The sequence below is a fragment of the Papio anubis genome, chromosome 16 (assembly GCF_008728515.1).
Source record: "Papio anubis isolate 15944 chromosome 16, Panubis1.0, whole genome shotgun sequence".
Lineage (NCBI taxonomy): Eukaryota > Metazoa > Chordata > Mammalia > Primates > Cercopithecidae > Papio > Papio anubis.
The window spans coordinates 61815707-61835351 of record NC_044991.1 but is presented as its reverse complement, the minus strand read 5'-3'; the positions used below and the strand labels follow the sequence as shown (position 1 = coordinate 61835351).

The 19645-nt window shown below is 41.4% G+C and overlaps 1 protein-coding gene across 10 annotated transcripts in view; it reads left to right on the top strand.

Annotated features, from left to right (window-relative positions):
* The window catches only part of NCOA6 (nuclear receptor coactivator 6), a 118013-nt gene that overhangs the window by 54750 nt on the left and 43618 nt on the right, over positions 1-19645 (top strand). For 9 of the 10 annotated variants that reach the window (XM_009216265.4, XM_009216272.4, XM_009216271.4 and 6 more), the window contains 3 exons: positions 6898-7020; positions 17218-17346; positions 18027-18905. In XM_009216265.4, the coding sequence (XP_009214529.1) occupies positions 6898-7020; positions 17218-17346; positions 18027-18905 (1131 nt within the window). Of the gene's footprint in view, positions 1-6897; positions 7021-13016; positions 13105-17217; positions 17347-18026; positions 18906-19645 lie in introns of those variants that run through there. The other variant, XM_021921112.2, reaches the window with a different exon arrangement.

Genomic DNA, 19645 nt, shown 5'->3' with positions numbered 1-19645 from the left:
TGAACTCCTTTGGCAAGTCAGAGTCCTTTGCTATGTGCTCTCACAAAAGTTTGTTTCTCTTCCTTAGATCATTTATCTCACACTTTCATTAGAGCAATTATTGATTGTTGTTTTATCCCCCATAGACTATAAGCTTTAGCATTTGGAATACAGTGATAAATATTGTCCTTACTGTTATAAACTCGGAAGAGCTTATGACTTTAGTAAGGAAGACAAACCTGTGAGAGATATAAGTACCTACCATGTGTGGGAGAGCTCTTTGGAAGCTCAGTGAACCAGACTCCCCTCTTCCCCTCCTGTGTTGATACAACCAGGTGACAACCAGCAATTCCAACTTTCCCTTCCACAGTAGGCCAGGTCCTCCTGGCCCTGTGCTTACGTAGAACCTAAATGCTCCGTGAAACCTCAGCAGCCGAGGTCATCATTTTGTTTATAGAAGTGAGACACATTTTATGCAGTCTAGCATTGTAGGTTGCTGTGCCCTCAAAGGGGAAACACCAACAAACAGATTATTTAGAAAGGGTTATATGTAGATTGAGAAATGGGATAAATTTCACCACTTGATAAATGAGGGGATAGTGGCTTAAACAATAACCACTTTAATTTGAAAAATGTGGAACTATCGAAAAGGATCCAGAAAAGTATAGTTAATTCACAGCAATCTGTAGGAGGAACTATTAGGAAGAGTGGAAGTCGAACAACTGTTGGATAAAATAACAGTGTGTGGGCTGTTTATACTTTAAGGGACACATAAGTGGTTTCTTTAAAACCCCACGTATTTTATGGTCTCTGTTCCTATTTAAAGACTTCAGAACCTTAATTGATAGTGTTTTTCACTGGAGAAAGAAGTACCAGTTTTATCTCTTAAGCAGACCTACTTCCTAAAAGGATAAAATGCTGGTTCTCCCTTAATATTATAGCCATAAATTCAAACATGAGTACTAGCAAGGAAGCAAATAGATAACGTATTTTAAGAAATTATGAAATTTCACATATGACAATGATTATCACAATACAGAAAGAGTTCTTTAACTTTTAGGCTACATGTGTGTCCCAGATGATCTCTGTTCTTACAATCCTGGGAATTCAGGCAGGAGTGAAGTGATGGCAGCAGCTATTGCTTTTGCGGAACTGGGCTATTGATTTTGTAAATTGTAAGAAGGAATGTTGGCCAGTCATGGTGGCTCACGCCTGTAATCCCAATACTTTGAGAGGCCGAGGTGGATGGATCACTTGAGGGCAGGAGTTTGAGAGCAGCCTGGCCAACGTGGTGAAACCCCGACTCTACTAAAAATATAAAAATTAGCCCAGCATGGTGGTGCATGCCTGTGGTCCCAGCTACTCGGGAGGCTAAGGCAGGAGAATTGTTTGAATGCAGGAGGCAGAGGTTATGGTGAGCCGAGATCATGCCACTGCACTCCAGCCTGGGTGACAAGAGCGAAATTTTGTCTCAAAAAAACAAAAAGAAGGAATGAAGGAATGTTGCCACTGTCATGTCTGCTGCAAGGCTTGAGGGACAGGTTGTTCTCGCAAGAGTCCATTCTCCATTGACTAATACTCCCTGTACCCTTCCTTTTTAAAGTTTCGGCCAGGGAGTTGGGGAAACATCTTTTTTGAGGACATTTTGTGCCACCTCTGTAAATTCATGGTGACCTAAAGCGGTAGTCTGCTAACTTTTTCTATAAAGGGCCAAGAATAAATATTTTTGGCTTTTCAGGCCATAAGATCTCAACTCAACAAGTACTCAGCTCTGTCTTGTAGGGCAAAAACAGCCATAGGCAATATGTAAACAAGTAAACATGGCAGGATTTCAATAACACTTTATTTAAATAAACATGTAGTGGGCTGCATTTGGCCCACAAGACGTAGTTTATGGACCCCTAACTGGCAAGTTTGGGAGCCCATAGTGTTCTCTTTGACATGAATTGGCATATATGCAGTTGGCAAATAGGGGAATAATAGCAGTATAATGTGGAAATTCTGTTTATTAAGATGTTATTTTTTTTCTTAGGTAAGAGGAGCTGGAATAGTAGAAATAGAATTATAATTATCAACAAGAGAAAGCTTTTCACTCAGCTGTTGCATGTGTGGGAGTCTTTTCAGCTCTATTAAAATTAAGGATGAGAGTGTGCATTCCTGTGCCTTCCTGACGTGCGTCCCCCAGCCTTGCGTGGCTCTCAGCTCATGACAGGTTGCATTTCTTCCTGTGTCCACCTTAATGGCAGCCCCACTGGCTCAGAGCTCCACTACATCTGCATTATCTCAGCAGCTTTAACCAGGCATTTCCACTGCATTTTTTCTGGTATTTTGCCTTCACCAGTTACTGCTTTTATTAGAGCTCTGATTACAAAGTCTCATAGGTTTTCAGTTTGCCCTAACCCTCTTATTGTGAGTATGAGATTTGATAAATGTGAGGTTTTCCAGAAATTAATTTGTCATGTAGAAAAATGCCTATAATCCTTTGTAAGGTTATAAATAAGATGACTGTTTATATTTAAAAAATACCTAATGAGCACCTGCCATGTACCAGGCACTATTTTATGTATAAAGGATATATTGTAGATCGTCATATAATTTATCATTAAATTACGACACTTTTCTTTCTTTTTTATTTGAGACAAAGTCTCACTATGTTGCCTGGGTTGGAGTGCAGTGGTACAAACACAACTCACTGTAGCCTCAGCCTCCTGGGCTCAAGTGATCCTCCCATCTCAGCCTCCTGAGTAGCTAGGACCACAGGTGCATGCCACCATGGACCTGACTAATTTTTCATAGAGATGGGGTCTCACCATGTCGCTAGTCTTGAACTCCTGGTCTGAAGCAATCCTCCCACCTTGGCCTCCCAAAGTGCTGGGATTAACAAACGTGAGTCACCATGCCCAGCCTAAAGTAGGACACTTCTGAAAGTGAAAGAGAATGCTATTAATTATGCTGGAACAACAGATGTAAAGGAATAAGGACAGACTTGTGATTACCCCTGTATAGTGATGGGGGAGGCAAGCAAGAAAATGAGTGAGTGAATGATTACGTGGAATGTGCTCTGCAGAAATAACAAGATGTTCTGATAAAAGTTACCTAACCTTGGATAAGATGGTTGGTAGAGGCCTTTTTGGGCATGTGACACTTAAGATTACTTGAAAATTGAGAAGCTAGCTATGCGAAGAGTGCAGAGAACTGTTCTAGGCAGAGGAAACCACATGAGCAAAGGCCTTGGGGTAAGAAGCAGCCTTGTGTGCCTAAGAAACTAAAAAGAAACACTGGGGCTGAATCCTTGTTATTGAAGGAGAAAAATAGCATGAGATGAGGTTAAAGAGGTAGACAGGGCTAAATATGGGCAGTCCAGTATTGGTAGCCACAGACTGACTGTATGTTGCTTTTGAGCACTGAAAATGTGGCTAGTTAAAACTGATATGCGCTGTAAGTATAAAATACATATTACATTTTGAAGATTTGGTATCCCCCAAAAGAATGTAAAGTATCTCAATAATTCTTTTTTTTTTTTTTTTTTTTTTTTTGAGACGGAGTCTCGCGCTGTCGCCCAGGCTGGAGTGCAGTGGCGCGATCTCGGCTCACTGCAAGCTCCGCCTCCCGGGTTCACGCCATTCTCCTGCCTCAGCCTCCTGAGTAGCTGGGACTACAGGCGCCCACCACCGCGCCCGGCTAATTTTTTGTATTTTTAGTAGAGACGGGGTTTCACTGTGGTCTCGATCTCCTGACCTTGTGATCCGTATCTCAATAATTCTTATATTGGCCAGGCTCAGTGGCTCACACCTATAATCCCAGCACTTTGGAAGGCTGAGGCCAGGAGGATTGCTTGAGCGCAGGAGTTTAAGACCAGCCTCGGCAATATAGTGACACCCATCCTGTCTCTACAAAAAATTTAAAACTGAAAAAAATTAGCCAGGCATGTTGGCATACTCCTGTAGTCCCAGCTACTTGGGAAGCTGATGTGGGAGGATTGCTTAAGCCCAGTAGGTCAGTGCTGCAGTGAGCCATTATCTCACCACTGCACTCCAACCTGGGCAACAGAGTGAGACCCTGTCTCAAAAAATAACATTAATTTTTGCATTAGTTACATGTTGAAATAACAATACATTGGATGTATTAAGTGAAATAAATGATAATTAATTTAATCTGTTTCTTACTGTGGCTTCTAGAAAATTTTAAATTGTATCTGTGGCTCATATTATATTTGTGTTGAACAGCACTTGGCTAGGTAGATAATTTGAGCCCTTGTGTAGACTGTTAAGAAGTTTGGCCTGGCCGGGCACAGTGGCTCATGCCTGTAATCCCAGCACTTTGTGAGGCTGAGATGGTCAGATTGCCTGAGGTCAGGAGTTCGAGACCAGTCTGGCCAACATAATGAAACCCTGTCTCTACTAAAAATACAAAAGTTAGCCGGGCATGGTGGCAAGCACCTGTAATCCCAGCTACCTGGGAGGCTGAGGCAGGAGAATCACTTGAACCCGGAGGCGGAAGTTGCAGTGAGCTGAGATTGTGCCATTGCACTCCAGCCCAGGCAATAGGGTGAGACTCTGACTCAAAAAAAAAAAAGTTTGGTCTTTATTTCTAAAATAGTGAAAAGCAATGGACCTGTTTTAAGCAGAGGAATGATACAAACTGATGTCCTTTTCCAGAACAATTTTCTTTCTATCTAGAATGTCTTAACAAATTTTGTATATTAATAGTTCCCTTCCTTTGGTGGAAACCCTCATGACCTGTATTCTCTTTCTCTTTTATGCCTGATTTCTAGAGGCAAGCCAGAGCATCTGGTAGCTCCCAGTGATTGCTTCCTTTTTGGTAGGATGTTTGTTCCCTGTGACCAGTGAACCTCCCTGGTTAAAATAGACATAGAAAGCTGACCTAGGCTCACGCCTATAATCCCAGCACTTCGGGCGGATCACAAGGTCAGGAGATCGAGACCATCCTGGTAAACATGGTGAAACCCCGTCTCTACTAAAAATACAAAAATTAGCTGGGTGTGTTGGCATGCGCCTATAATCCCAGCTACTTGGGAGGTTGAGGCAGGAGAATCTTTTGACCCCGGAAGGTGGAGACTGCAGCGAGCCAAGATCACACCACTGCACTCCAGCCTGGCGACAGAGTGAGACTCTATCTCAGAAAAAAAAAAAAAAGAAAGAGAAAGCTGACCTAGATCAGTGACAGGACAGAGGAAACTGCCGTGTCTCATTAACTTTCTACTTTGCCATCTGACCCTATGAATCTGAACCCTAGTATAGAAGGACTTGGGTGAGTGCAACCTTTCAGCTCAGCAGCCACAGACTAGCTATATTTTAACTCTCCACAAGGTGGTGCTCTCTTACAATAACAGTAGTCAAAATTTTGGATTAAGTGTAAGAAACATTCTGTAGCTTGTTTCAGAGACCTTTTTATCATTGGACCAAGTAAGATTTAAGTTTCCTCTAAGTTTAGAGTCTACTTAATTGGAACACTTCTGGTAACATTACCTGTGAGGGTACCGTGAAGCTCAAATAAGATAAAATTAAAAATCCTATACAGGCTAGGCACGGTGGCTCATGCCTATAATCCCAGCACTTTGGGAGGCCGAGGTGGGTGATCACATGAGGGCAGGAGTTGGAGACCAGCCTGGCCAACATGGTGAAACTCTGTCTCTACTAAAAGTGCAAAAATTATCTGGGCGTGGTGGTGGGTGCCTGTAATTCCAGCTACTCAGGAGGCTGAGGTAGGAGAATCCCTTGAACCCAGGAGACGAAGGTTGCAGTGAGCTGAGATCACACCACTGCACTCTAGCCTGAGCGACAGAGTAAAACCCCTTCTCAAAAAAAAAAAAGAAAGGCCAGGTGCGGTGGCTCATGTCTGTAATCCCAGCCCTTTGAGAGGCTGAGCTGGGTGGATCACAAGGTCAGGAGATCGAGACCATTCTGGCTAACACAGTGAAACCCCATCTCTACTAAAAATACAAAAAAATTAGCCGGGTGTGGTGGCGGGTGCCTGTAGTCCCAGCTACTCAGGAGGCTGAGGCAGGAGAATGGCGTGAACCCAGGAGGGGGAGCTTGCAATGAGCCAAGATTGCACCACTGCACTCCAGCCTGGGCAACAAAGTGAGACTCGGTCTCAAAAAAAAAAAAAAAAAAGGAAAATCCTATACATAGCCGGACATACTGTTATGTGCCTGTGGTCCCAGCAACTCAGAAGGCTGAGGCAGGAGGACCCTTTAGGCCCAGGAATTTAAGGCGGTGGTGAGCTATATGACTGTGTCACTGCACTCCAGCCTGGGTGACAAAGTGAGACCCCGTCTCAATAAACAAAAACCTATACAAATACTGGTCCTGTCATTTGGTGTCTCAGAAAGTAGATTTGTAGCAACCTATCTGCTCTTCATTGCATGATTTTTTTCCTGCTGGATATAGGTTTATGTTGCAGTTATTGAATGGAAGTGGCATTTTGTTCACAAGTGCTAGTATCCCTGCACCAGTATATGTTCTTTATTCATTAAACCTACTTATATTTAATATCTACCTTCTGATCATAAATTATCAAAAGAAAGTCTAGGATTTTGAAAGTTTTTGAGAACATTTTCTTCCATTATACACACACACCCCCCACACACACAGTTGGTAAGATGGTTGAAAATAAATATTCAGAGTTCCAGGATCTCTGTTGATACTAAGCATCATTCATGGTCACCCTGCTTCCTTATTACAAGAATTGGTTATATCTCCTTGTGCTTAATGAAACCTACTCAGATGGGTTGAAGAAAGACCCATCTACATTGAACCCACCATTGTTCTGGTGGTAAACTAACCATAATTCTTCAAAAGCACGGATAACTACAGCACTTACATAGCTGTCTATAAACAAAATTTGCATTTTATTCTAATGATTTCCTTTTTATCACTTGACTGTCATTCTCAGGGGAAGGTGCTATCAACCTGGCTTTGGCTCAGAACCGAAGCCAAGATGTGAGAATGAATGGACCCATCGGAGCCGGAAATTCAGTTAGGATGGAGGCGGGATTTCCCATGGCAGGTGGTCCAGGTACGACCTCCGACTCAATTGTATGACATTTTACTAGTTTCCTTTTTGGCTTATTTGATCATTTGAGCCCTGCAAGATAGGTGGGGGTTCATGGCATACTTACATCTCTATTTGTTGAATCAGGAAAGCTAGACATGAGTCATTCCTGGAGGCTAGGGGTCACAGCATGAAGCATCTTTGCAATCTTTTGGTCTCATGCTTAAAGGTTGATGAACACTGAGCCATGCAGCAAACATTTATTGACTTCTTGTTGTGTGACAGGACCTGTGCTGTTGGAAATAGAAATGAATGAGACATTTTCTACCCTCATTATGTTAATATTAATAGTACAATGGAGAATGTAGCTTTCCAACTCCCACTTTCTCTGAGGCTGAGAATATCTGTAAATTGAATTCTTGTGTGTTTATGTGGAATCTGAAGATGTATGTGGAAGAATATGAGTTTTTACGTGTTTAGAATTTGAGAGTTATAAATTGCTTCCTTTTCTAGTAATCTTGAAATCTCTTCTTCAGAGATTGAACTCAATATTCTGTGAATATCAGAATATTAGAATTGAGCTGATTGTCATTTACAGCTGAGGAAGCTGTGGAACTCACATAAAGGAAGTGATTTGCCCAGGGTCAAGGAGCAATAAACTAGTATCACAGATCTTCTAATGCCCAATTTAGTGCTTTTTTCACTGCACTAGTGGCTTTCAAATTTTTTCAGCTGCAGGACCCTTTATTCAAATAAAACAGAAAAGCACAGCTGCTGTGGTTGAACCTGAGTAAGAATCTGCTTACCCAGTCATTCCCTTCCCACTCTACCCCAGTAGCTCTTAGAGAAATGCAGCAGTATAGAGGAGCTCAATTTATAAGGTGCTATTCTTGGCCGGGCACGGTGGCTCACGCCTGTAGTCCCAGCACTTTGGGAGGCCGAGGTGGGTGGATCACCTGAGGTCAGGAGTTCAAGACCAGCCTGGCCAAGATGGTGAAACCCCATATCTACTAAAAATACAATAATTAGCTAGGTGTGGTGGTAGGTGCCTATAATCCCAGCTACTCAGGAAGCTGAGGCAGGAGAATCACTTGAACCTGGGAGGCAGAGGTTCCAGTGAGCCGAGATTGCACCACCGCACTCCAACCTGGGAAACAGTGCGAGACTCTGTCTCAAAACAAAAAAACATGCTATTCTGAACTGTAACTAATGAATTGATCATAGAATTGAACTAGGTTTTTATTCTGGTACTACCATTTACTGGTTACCTCATGCTAGTTACTATACTTCCCCAAGCAATACTTTCTTCACAATAAAATGAAATAATAATACCTACCATCTTTTGAGCTCGTGCTTGAAGGTAGAAGGGCCCTGAGCAGTGCAGCAAACATTTCCTAAGTTCTTGTTAGGACTTAGGAAAATATATGTCAGGACCTGTGCTGTTGGGCTGTTGTGGAATACCATATAATAGATGTAAAATATCCAGCCTGGTATTGTGTACATAGATGTAGTTCCCCACAGAAGTCTGAGCATTTGGTGTTAAGGTAGCTTTATGAGAAATTATAGACGACACTGTTGCCACTACTGGAAAGACATGGGCCAGAAGCAGAGTGGGAAAAGCCTAGCCAAGTTACATATAGTTAATGAAAGAATGAATAAACCTATAGTTACCATATAGTTACGTATAGTTAATGAAAGAATGAATAAATCAGGAAATCTGGGTTCTAGTCTCAACTCTTTTCCAAAGGACTTAATATTTACTGACCCTAGTTGCCTATAAACATCTTTAATTATGTTCTAGAAACAATGCTAGAGATCCCTTCTAGGCTTAAAATGTTAAGACTCCACTTAATTGTTATTAGTACTGTAATTACAAGCTCTCTTAGGCTAGTATCTGGCAGATAGCAAGCATGTTTACTAAGTATCCCTAAGAAGTGCATGTAAATTATAGTGCTTTTTTTTCTTTTTTTTTTTTTTGAGACAGGGTCAAGTGTTCCTCCTGTCTCAGCCCTTCAGTAGCTGGGACTACACCCGGCTTATTTTTGTTTTGTTTTGTTTTGTTTTTTTTGTAGAGACAGGGTTCTGCCATGTTGACCAGGCTGGTTTAACTCCTGGGCTCAAGTGATCTGCCCCCTCAGCCTCCCAAAGTGCTGGGATTACAGACATGAACTGAGCCACCGTACCCAGCCAATTATAGTACTATAGTTGGTTATCAACCTAGGAAACTGAGAAGCTTTAGATTGAAATCAGGTTAGATTTGTATTTAATGAAGGACTCAGATTGAGATAATGTGTATGGTATAAAGTTTCAGGAATAATCAATTAGTAATGACCTGTAGTAATAGTAACATTTTAACCCCCAAGATATCTTTCTTTACTGCCAAGCATATTTTAGGATTGCTTTTCTCTGTTGTCTATTGAGACTTGAAGGATGCAAACAAAGTTTAATATTAGGTTAAACAGCTAAATTTTTCTGGGGAAAGAGACCTTAAATCTCTTCTAAAACTATAATAAATAACTTTAGAATTGTGTATCTACAGCAGTTGGTTTTTCAGTCATTCTTAGTACTACTTTCTTAGCGTGGGGAACAGAAAGTTTACTAATAAGAGTCTTTTGCAATTAAAACTAAATCCATAGCCTGTTTTTTTTTCATAGCCTTATAGAATTCAAAGATTTGTTAGATACCATAGTGGTCATTTAATTCAAGTTTCTCAGCTTCAACACTGTTGATATTTGGGGCCAATAATTTTTTGCTGTGGGAGACTGTCCTGTGTGTTGTGGGATGTTTAGTAGCATCCGTGGCTTCTACCCACCAGATGCCAATAGCACCACTACTTCCCTGCAGTTGTGCCACCTAAAAATGTCTCCCGACATTACCAAATGTCCCTTGGGGGACAAAATTTCCCCTAGATGAGAACCTTGGATCTTGTGCAGATTCCCATCTAGTACTGGAATGCATGTTATAGTGTCACTATTGAACATGTAGTCAGCATATACTTGAAATTTTCTGGGATTAGGAAGCTTATTATGGACCAAGAAAACCTTTTTTTCTTTTTGAGATGGACTCTCGCTCTGTTGCCTAGGCTAGAGTGCAGTGACGCGATCTTGGCTCACTGCAAGCTCCACCTCCTGGGTTCACGCCATTCTCCTGCCTCAGCCTCCCGAGTAGCTGGGACTACAGGCGACTGCCACCACGCCCAGCTAATTTTTTTTTTTGTATTTTTAGTAAAGATGAGGTTTTACTGTGTTAGCCAGGATGGTGTGGATCTCCTGACCTCGTAATCCGCCTGCCTTGGCCTCCCAAAGTGCTGGGATTACAGGCGTGAGCCACCGCGCCGGCCAAAAACCTGTTTCTTATCTTACGAGAGCTTTCTCTCTCTCTCTTTTTTTTTTTTCTTGAGAAGGAGTCTCACTCTGTCACCCAGGCTGGAGTACAGTGGCATGATCTCAGCTCACTGTAGCCTCCACCTCCTGAGTTCAAGTGATCCTCTCACCTCAGCCTCGAGAGTGACTAGAATTACAGGCGGGTGCCACCACACCTGGCTAATTGGCTAATTTTTATATTTTTAATAGAGATGGGATTTCACCATGTTGGCCAGACTGGTCTCGAACTCCTGCTCTCAGGTGATCCACCTGCCTAGACCTCACAAAGTGCTGGGATTACAGGCGTGAGCCACCACACCAAGCCCTCGTGAGAGCTTTCTTAATTGTCTAACTACCATCTTTAAAAAACCAGGTGCAATTCCTCAGAAACAAATCCAGTTTCAACAGATAAACATTAGCCTAACTGTCCTCTCCAACTACAAAATACCTTAAAATACAACTTTTTTTTTTTTTTTTTTCTGAGACAAAGTCTCGCTCTGTCACCAAAGCTGGAGTGTAGTTGTGTGATCTCGGCTTACTGCAAGCTCTGCCTCCCAGGTTCAAGCAATTCTCTGCCTCACCCTCCCTAGCAGCTGGGATTACAGGTGCCCACCACCATGTCTGGCTAATTTTTGTATTTTTAGTAGTTTCAGTGTCTTGGCCAGGCTGGTCTCGAACTCCTGACCTCAAGTGATCCACCCGCCTCAGTCTCCCAAAGTGCTGGGATTACAGGCGTGAGCCACTGCGCCCTGCCTATAACATTTAATATGTAGCTGGGCGGCCGGGCACGGTGACTCACGCCTGTAATCCCAGCACTTTGGGAGGCCGAGGCGGGCAGATCATGAGGTCAGGAGATCGAGACCATCCTGGCTAACACGGTGAAACTCTGTCTCTACTAAAAATACAAAAAATTAGCCGGGTGTGGTGGCGGGTGCCTGTATTCCCAGCTGCTTGGGAGACTGAGGCAGGAGAATGGCGTGAACCCTGGAGGCGGAGCTTGCAGTGAGCCAAAATGGCGCCACTGCACTCCAGCCTGGGTGACAGAGCAAGACTCCATGTCCAAAAAAAAAAAAAAAAAAAAAAGTGTAGCTGGGCTTGGAAGCAGAGGGGTAGGGAAAGAAAGTAGAGGAACTCCCTAGACCAAAAAAAAAAAAAGTCAAAGATGAATATTTAAACGGCAGTAAACAAATGAGATTCTGCAGGGTCTAAAGCATTTGGGTTTTAATGGCCGGGAAGGGATAAAAAATAAAGCCTTGGGTCAACATGAAGAAGCAAGTTAGAATTCAAAATTCCTCATGAAACCAGAATTTTCAGTGAAAGATAGATTAGGAAAATGTCACCCTCTGGCATAGGGAAATTAATGGGAAATTAATAGGAAATTTGTCTGTGTTTGCTGGGGCTGTAGACATGAGGTGGGAAAATGGGTGTTGTGGAATTGTCTTCTCTACCCTCTTGCATTTTGGACATTTAATATGTTAGTGAATACCCATTAACAGGCTAAGTCATTAACATTAGGTGGGTCTAGACTGGTGATAACTGTTGAAGCTGTGGAGGGGCATATTCTCAACCCTAGTCATTGCAGACTTCTAGTTAAAACCTGATATAAATGAGCTTATATTCTGAATTTATACAATTTAGGATTAGACTCACTCCCTCCAGAATTTTAGGTAATAGGAATATCAGAGTATTAACAATTACGAGAATCATAAGAAAACAAGACACTATTAAAACATAAGGAGAGATGGGGGAACAGAACTTACAGAAATTTAAAAATAAAGTGAATAACTTATTCAGCAAATTAGAAATAGCTGGATTGAAAGGTGAATTTGAATAAATCACTTAGGATGCAGCAGAGAAAAAGAGATGGAAATATGAAAGAGGTCAAGAGACAAGAAGGATAAAATGAGAAGGTTTAACATGTTTGAAAAGAGTTCCTGAAGAAGTTAAAGAAATTGAGGAGGGATGACAGTCAGAGAATGGCTAAAATTTTTCCAGAATGGATGAAAGACGTAAGTCCTCAGATTCAGAAGCCCAGTAATTCTGAGCACTACAAAATAAAAATAAATCTGCATCTAGACACAATATTATAAAACTTCAGGGCCGGGCGCGGTGGCTCAAGCCTGTAATCCCAGCACTTTGGGAGGCCGAGATGGGTGGATCACAAGGTCAGGAGATCGAGACCATCCCGGCTAACCCGGTGAAACCCCGTCTCTACTAAAAAATACAAAAAACTAGCCAGGCGAGGTGGCGGGCGCCTGTAGTCCCAGCTACTCGGGAGGCTGAGGCAGGAGAATGGCGTGAACCCGAAAGGCGGAACTTGCAGTGAGCTGAGATTCGGCCACTGCACTCCAGCCTGGGCAACAGAGTGAGACTCCGTCTCAAAAACAAAACAAAACAAAACAAAAAAAACTTTAGAACATTGAAAAACAGAATGCTAAAAGCAACCTAAAAGAAAAGACCTATTATTTGCAAAGGAAAGACTATCAGCTTTCCTTGATTTCTCAACAGCAGCATTGGAGGCCAGGAAACATTGGAATAATTTTTTCAAAGTGCTGAGAAAATAATTGACCGCCTAGAATTTTAAACATAGCTATACTATCAAGAGTAGTATGAAATAAAGAGCTTTTCAAAGAGACTAAGAGAATTTACCATTAACAGACCCTTGCTAATTGAACTGCTCAAGGATGTACTTCAGGAAGAAGAAAATTGAACCTAAGATGGAAGAAATAAGATCTAAGAAGGAATGGTGAGCTAACTAATTGATAAGCATGGGGTAAATCTAAATAAGCCTTGACTTATTTAGTAATAATGATGATCATATATTGTCTTTAAACTTTAAGTGAGATATGTCTGTTGACATTTTAAAGATACCAGTAAAATAATGTGAATGGAATATATAACTTCTAAACTAGTAGTAGAGGATTAAAGAGGAAGACCATGATGAAAAAAATTAATCCAGTAATATTCAGGAAAAATAGGAAGACAGCACAGAAAAAAAGGGTAAATAGAAATCATAAAATGACAAAATAAATAAAATTATACTAGTAATTAACAATAAAGGTAAATGGATTATGAACACTGATAAAAAGGAAATGATTAATCAGAGTAGTATTCTCAGGTTTACCTATGTGCTGTTACAGGAAACACATAAAATATAAGGACTCAGAAGGTTCAAAGTTAGAAAGATAGAAAGATTAACAAGGTGACTATTAACCAAGAAAAGTATAATAATATTTTTATCAGATAAAACAGACATTAAAATAAAAAGCATCACTGAAGGTAAATAGGGCCACTATATAATGTAAAAGGAAAAATTCACCAGGAAGTTGCTAAACTCTTATGTACTTAACAACCTAGCCTCAAAACATTTAAGAATTGCATGTAAATAGCAAACCTTAGGGGAGATTTAACACACCTCTGAGTAATTGATGGCCAAGTTTGTAAAAAATTAGTAAGGATAAAGGAAAGCTTGAATAACAATATACCTTTTATATAATGGACATACATAGAAACCATGCAGTCAGCCGGGCATGGTAGCTCACGCCTATAATCCCAGCACTTTGGGAGGTCGAGGCAGGCAGATCACGAGGTCAGGAGTTCAAGACCAGCCTGGCCAACATAGTGAAACCCTGTCTCTACTAAAAATACCAAAATTAGCCAGGCATGGTGGCATGTGCCTATAGTCCCAACTACTTGGGAGGCTGAGGCAGGAGAATCACTTGAACTTGGGAGGTGGAGGTTGTGGTGAGCCAAAATCACACCACTGCTGTCCAGCCTGGGCAACAGAATGAGACTCCATCTCGAAGAAAAAACAAAAAAAAAATAAAAGTGCAGTCATAATTCAAGAATTCTTAATATTCCCAAGCATAAATGGAAAATTTATACAGACCAGGGATTATTCCAAGAGCAAGTTTCAGTAAATACCACATATTAATATCACACAGATCCTGTTCTCTAACCGCAGTGCTGTTAGGTCAAGTCAGTGGCAAAAAAAAAAACGCAACCAAAATATCCCATATTTTTGGAAATGTGGTAATGCATTATAAATACTTAGTGATTTAAAAAAGCAATCCTGATGGAAATTAGACAATATTTAGAATGGAATTATGAGAATAATATATACTGAAATTTGTGAGATGTGGCCAATACAACACTTGGAAGAAATTTTAAGCCTTCAGAAATTGGTATTAATGAAGAAAGAACACCAACTGAAAATTAACAAACTAAGTGTCTGACTTAAGAATTGAGCAGAGCAGTAAGTTATGAGGGAAATTATACAGATAAGAACAGAGATAAGTAAAATATGAATCAAAAAAACAATGGAACAGCAAAACCAAAAGATTCTCCTGCCTCAGCCTCTTGAGTAGCTGGGATTACAGGCGCCTGCCACCTTGCCCGGCTAATTTTTGTATTTTTAGAAGAAATAGGGGGGTTTCACCATGTTGACCAGGCTGATCTCGTACCCCTGACCTCAAGTGATCCACCTGCCTCAGCCTCCCAAAGTGCTGGGATTACAGGCGTGAGCCACCATCCCTGGCCCAAAAGATGTTTCTTTGAAAGGACAGCTAAAACTTATGAATGTGGTAAGACCACCAAAGAAGAAAAGAGGGCACAAACAATGTAAAGAATGAAAAAAGTACAAATTTTAAAAGGTGAATATTATAGTATATGAGTTATGTATCATTTTTTTTAAAAGAATGGAAAAGATATTCCACAGTTAACTTTATGCTAATAAATTTTAGTGTTGGCAAAATTATAATTTAATAAAAATTGACTTTTAATAAGGCATTGAAAACTTGAAAAGTCTGTAACCATTTAAGAAATTGAAATAAAAATCTGTTTCCCTGTAAATCAATTAGTATGACCTATAGTCCCAGATGGTTTTACAGGAAAGTTTTATCAAACATTTAAAGAACAGATACACAGAGCACAGAAAAAGAAGAAAGATGCTTTCCCAGTCATTTTGAGGTTATTTTCACCTCGATGCCAAAAATCAAAGATGTCACAAAATCTGCCCTTCAAGCTAAATGTCATCATTTTCATTTTAGAATTTTTCATTGTTCTCTTATTCATACCTCAACATTCCTAAAAGTGTGCTTTGGCCTACTTAGTCCTGCAAGATGCTCCATGACAGAGAATTCTGTAGCCAAGGAAAGGAAAAGAGAATAAGTATAGGTGGTTATCCCTTTTTTTCTTGAAGACAGGCTCTTACCCTGTTGCCTAGGCTGGAGAGCAGTGGCATGATCATAGCTCACTGCAGCCTCAAACTCCTGGGCTCAAGTGATCCTCCTGCCTCCGTGTCCTAAATAGCTAGGAATCCAGGCGCTTGCCACCACACTGGCTGATTTTTTTTATTTTTTGTAGAGATGGGATCTTGCTATGTTGCCCAGGCTGGTCTCAAACTCCTGGCCTCAAGCAGTCCTCCCACCTTGGCCTCCACAAGCTCTGGGATTACAGGCATGAGCTACCATGCCTGGCCTGTTCTCAGGAGCATGGATGATAAATTCTGAAAAGTTTAGCAGTATCAGAAATTTTCAGATGTGGAGAAAGAGGAGTTCTCAAACTGCTAGTTTGAGTATAAATTGGTATAACCAACTTTTGAGAGCAGTTTACCAATATCTAGTATACGTAAAGATGCTTAGACTTTAAAACCTAGCAATTCTAAGTATATAGTGTAAAAACACTCTCATATGTCCACAAGAATTCATGACAAATACACAACATTGCAAAATTATAAGAATAAAGGAAAAATAAAACCTTAGTATTCATCAGCAGAAGGGTGGATATATGGTTCTATATGATGGAGCCCTTGTAACAGTCAAGAGAGATGTGAATCTCAAAAAATAACATTAAGTGAAAAAGGAAGCTGATGAAGAATGCATATAGTAAGGTGCCATTTATACAAAGATTAAAAGCATACAAAAAATGCTGTTTACCTACAGAAAAATTGCAGTTTACCTACAGATACAGAAAAGGTCAATAAACATGCACAGAACTGTTAACCCCAACTGCAATAACAGGGAGGAGGTGGAATGGAAGGAGTAGGGGGCTTCTGCTGTATCTACATATATATCTGAAGGAGATAAGAGCAAATTTTTTAAATTTAAAAAAAAGGTAAGGCCGGGCGCGGTGGCTCACGCCTGTAATCCCTGCACTTTGGGAGGCCGAGGCGGGCGGATCACGAGGTCAGGAGATCGAGACCATCCTGGCTAACACGGTGAAACCCCGTCTCTACTAAAACACAAAAAATTAGCCGGGCGCGGTGGCGGGCGCCTGTAGTCCCAGCTACTTGGGAGGCTGAGGCAGGAGAATGGCGCGGACCCGGGAGGCGGAGCTTGCAGTGAGCCGAGATCGCGCCACTGCACTCCAGCCTGGGCGACAGAGTGAAGACTCCGCCTCAAAAAAAAAAAAAAAAAAAAAAAAGGTAGATGATGGGTGTAGAAACTTCCAGGCCGGGTGCAGTAGCTCATGCCTGTGGTCCCAGCACTTTGGGAGGGCTGGGCTGGAGGATCGCTTGAGCCCAGGAATTCAAGACCAGCCTAGGCAACATAGCGACCCCATCTCTACAAAATATAGAATAATTAGCTGGACACAGTGGTGTGTGCCTATGGTCCCAGTGACATGTGCCCATGGTCCCAGCTACTTGGGAGGCTGACTCGGAAGGATCACTTGGGCCCGAGAAGTCGAGGTGGCAGTGAGCTGTGATTGTGCCACTTGGCAGACTGGGCAACAGAGCTTGACCTGTCAAAAAAAAAAAAAAAAACAAATTTTCCATATCTTTTCATATTCTTGAAATAACTCATTAAAAAACAAAAATTGTGCCAATTCCAGTACTCTATTCTAGGGATCTTTTTTCTAGGAATAATAAGGATGAACAACCCTGCCACTGTTATGATACCCCCGGGTGGAAATGTGTCATCTTCCATGATGGCACCAGGCCACAATCCAGAGCTGCAGCCCAGGACTCCTCGCCCTGCTTCTCAGTCAGGTAATGACTTCCAATCTTTGAGGATGAAGAGTCTGAAACTTTCTGCACAGATCATTACAAAATTCAGTTATCTCTGATGCTGAATTTCTAATTTCCAAACTCACACTGTCACCTTCTTTACAAAATATGACCTGATTTCTTCAAGCTAAATGTCGTTATTTTCTTCTCAGAATTTCTCATTGTTTTCTTATCAGTTATACCCTAACTTTTCTAAAAGCATGCCTTGGCCTGCGTAGTCCTGCAAGATGCTCATTACATAGAATTCTGTAGTCAAGTAAATTTGGTAAATGCATCATTCTTTACCCTCCCTCCTGGAGATTCAAAAGTCACATATTGGAGGCACTGAAAGCCCTGCAGTGAAGAAACCCATCTAAGTTTGTTAGGTTCATTGTTTCCCAAACCTAAATGTTTTGTTTTCTTATAATGCTAATTAACATAGTTCTCCAGAATATGATTTGGTAAATACTGCTCTCCATGTTTTACATTTTGCTTTTAATGTCCACTACTGACCAGGCTCTTTTTAAGGCAGAATTCATCATCTTGGTATGTTGCTTCACACATAGAAGGTATTCACAAGCAGCAGCAGATTTTACTCTATATATCCAGAATTACAAAGGCCACTGCTCTAGGATCTAGATTGCAGTAGGTTAATTATTGCTTTGTTGACTGTCTTTAAACAGATGCAATGGATCCACTCCTCTCTGGGCTCCATATACAGCAGCAAAGTCATCCCTCAGGATCTTTAGCTCCCCCACACCACCCAATGCAGCCTGTCTCTGTGAACAGACAAATGAACCCAGCTAATTTTCCCCAGCTGCAGCAGCAGCAGCAGCAACAACAACAACAACAGCAGCAGCAGCAGCAGCAGCAACAGCAGCAACAACAGTTGCAGGCAAGACCCCCACAGCAACATCAGCAACAACAGCCACAGGGAATTCGACCCCAGTTTACTTCCCCAACTCAGGTGCCTGTTCCTCCAGGCTGGAACCAGCTGCCTTCTGGAGCCCTTCAACCTCCTCCAGCCCAGGGTTCTCTGGGCACAATGACTGCAAACCAAGGGTGGAAGAAGGCTCCCTTGCCTGGCCCAATGCAACAGCAACTCCAGGCAAGACCATCCTTAGCTACGGTACAGACGCCTTCCCACCCTCCCCCTCCATATCCCTTTGGCAGCCAGCAAGCCTCACAAGCCCACACAAACTTTCCTCAGATGAGCAACCCAGGCCAGTTCACAGCTCCTCAGATGAAGAGTTTGCAGGGAGGGCCCTCTAGGGTCCCAACTCCCCTGCAGCAGCCCCACCTCACCAACAAGTCTCCTGCCTCCTCACCCTCCTCCTTCCAGCAGGGATCCCCTGCATCCTCCCCAACGGTTAACCAAACTCAGCAGCAGATGGGACCAAGGCCACCTCAAAATAACCCACTTCCCCAGGGATTTCAGCAGCCTGTCAGCTCTCCGGGTCGGAATCCTATGGTTCAACAGGGAAATGTGCCACCTAACTTCATGGTGATGCAGCAGCAACCACCAAACCAGGGGCCACAGAGTTTACATCCAGGCCTAGGAGGTGAGGAACACTGTAGCTATTTGTGTTGGTAAATTTGCTGGAGCTAGATCTTAGTAGAATTTCAGTTTTTAGAGTTAATGGAGGGAGTGAAATAAGGATGTAATTATTTGGTTTTGTGGATATGGTGGTGACACTTGATATAACTTAGTTAACTTGATACATTATGCAGCATCTTACTAGTTAAATTTAAGCTAGCTCTCTGAACTGAAATTCAGGTAAAAGTCAACGTAGAGATGTTCATTTTGTTTTTCAAATTATTTTTGCTTGATCTTTTACTAGTAAATTAAAATGTCCAGAAGAAAAATGCATTTTGTTAACAATTTAAACTTCTGAGTTGCTGAAAAATTAAGATTATGCAATAGAGCAGAAATAAAAAGAACAGGGTCTCATTGAAGAAAAGGCCCTTTTAGTTACCAATTTTTGTAATCCTAGTTAATAAAATAGTAAGCATGGTACTTGTTAAGTTTGATTAAAGTATTAAAAGGGGAATAAGTTCAGAAATCATTGACTTTTATAGTTTTATAATGCCAATGCCTGCTCCTTAGAGAGGGAATTCCACCAGTTATACCTAAAGGAGATTTATTTATTTATTTTGTAAGGTGCCTCTTGTATGAAGAAAAAGCAATGGAGCTTAATGTGTGAGAGGTAAAACGATTACAGTAAAACTTATCCATCTCCATATTTATTATTTATTCTTATTAATCATTGATCTAGTGCACATGAATGTGCTTGGAGCTTTT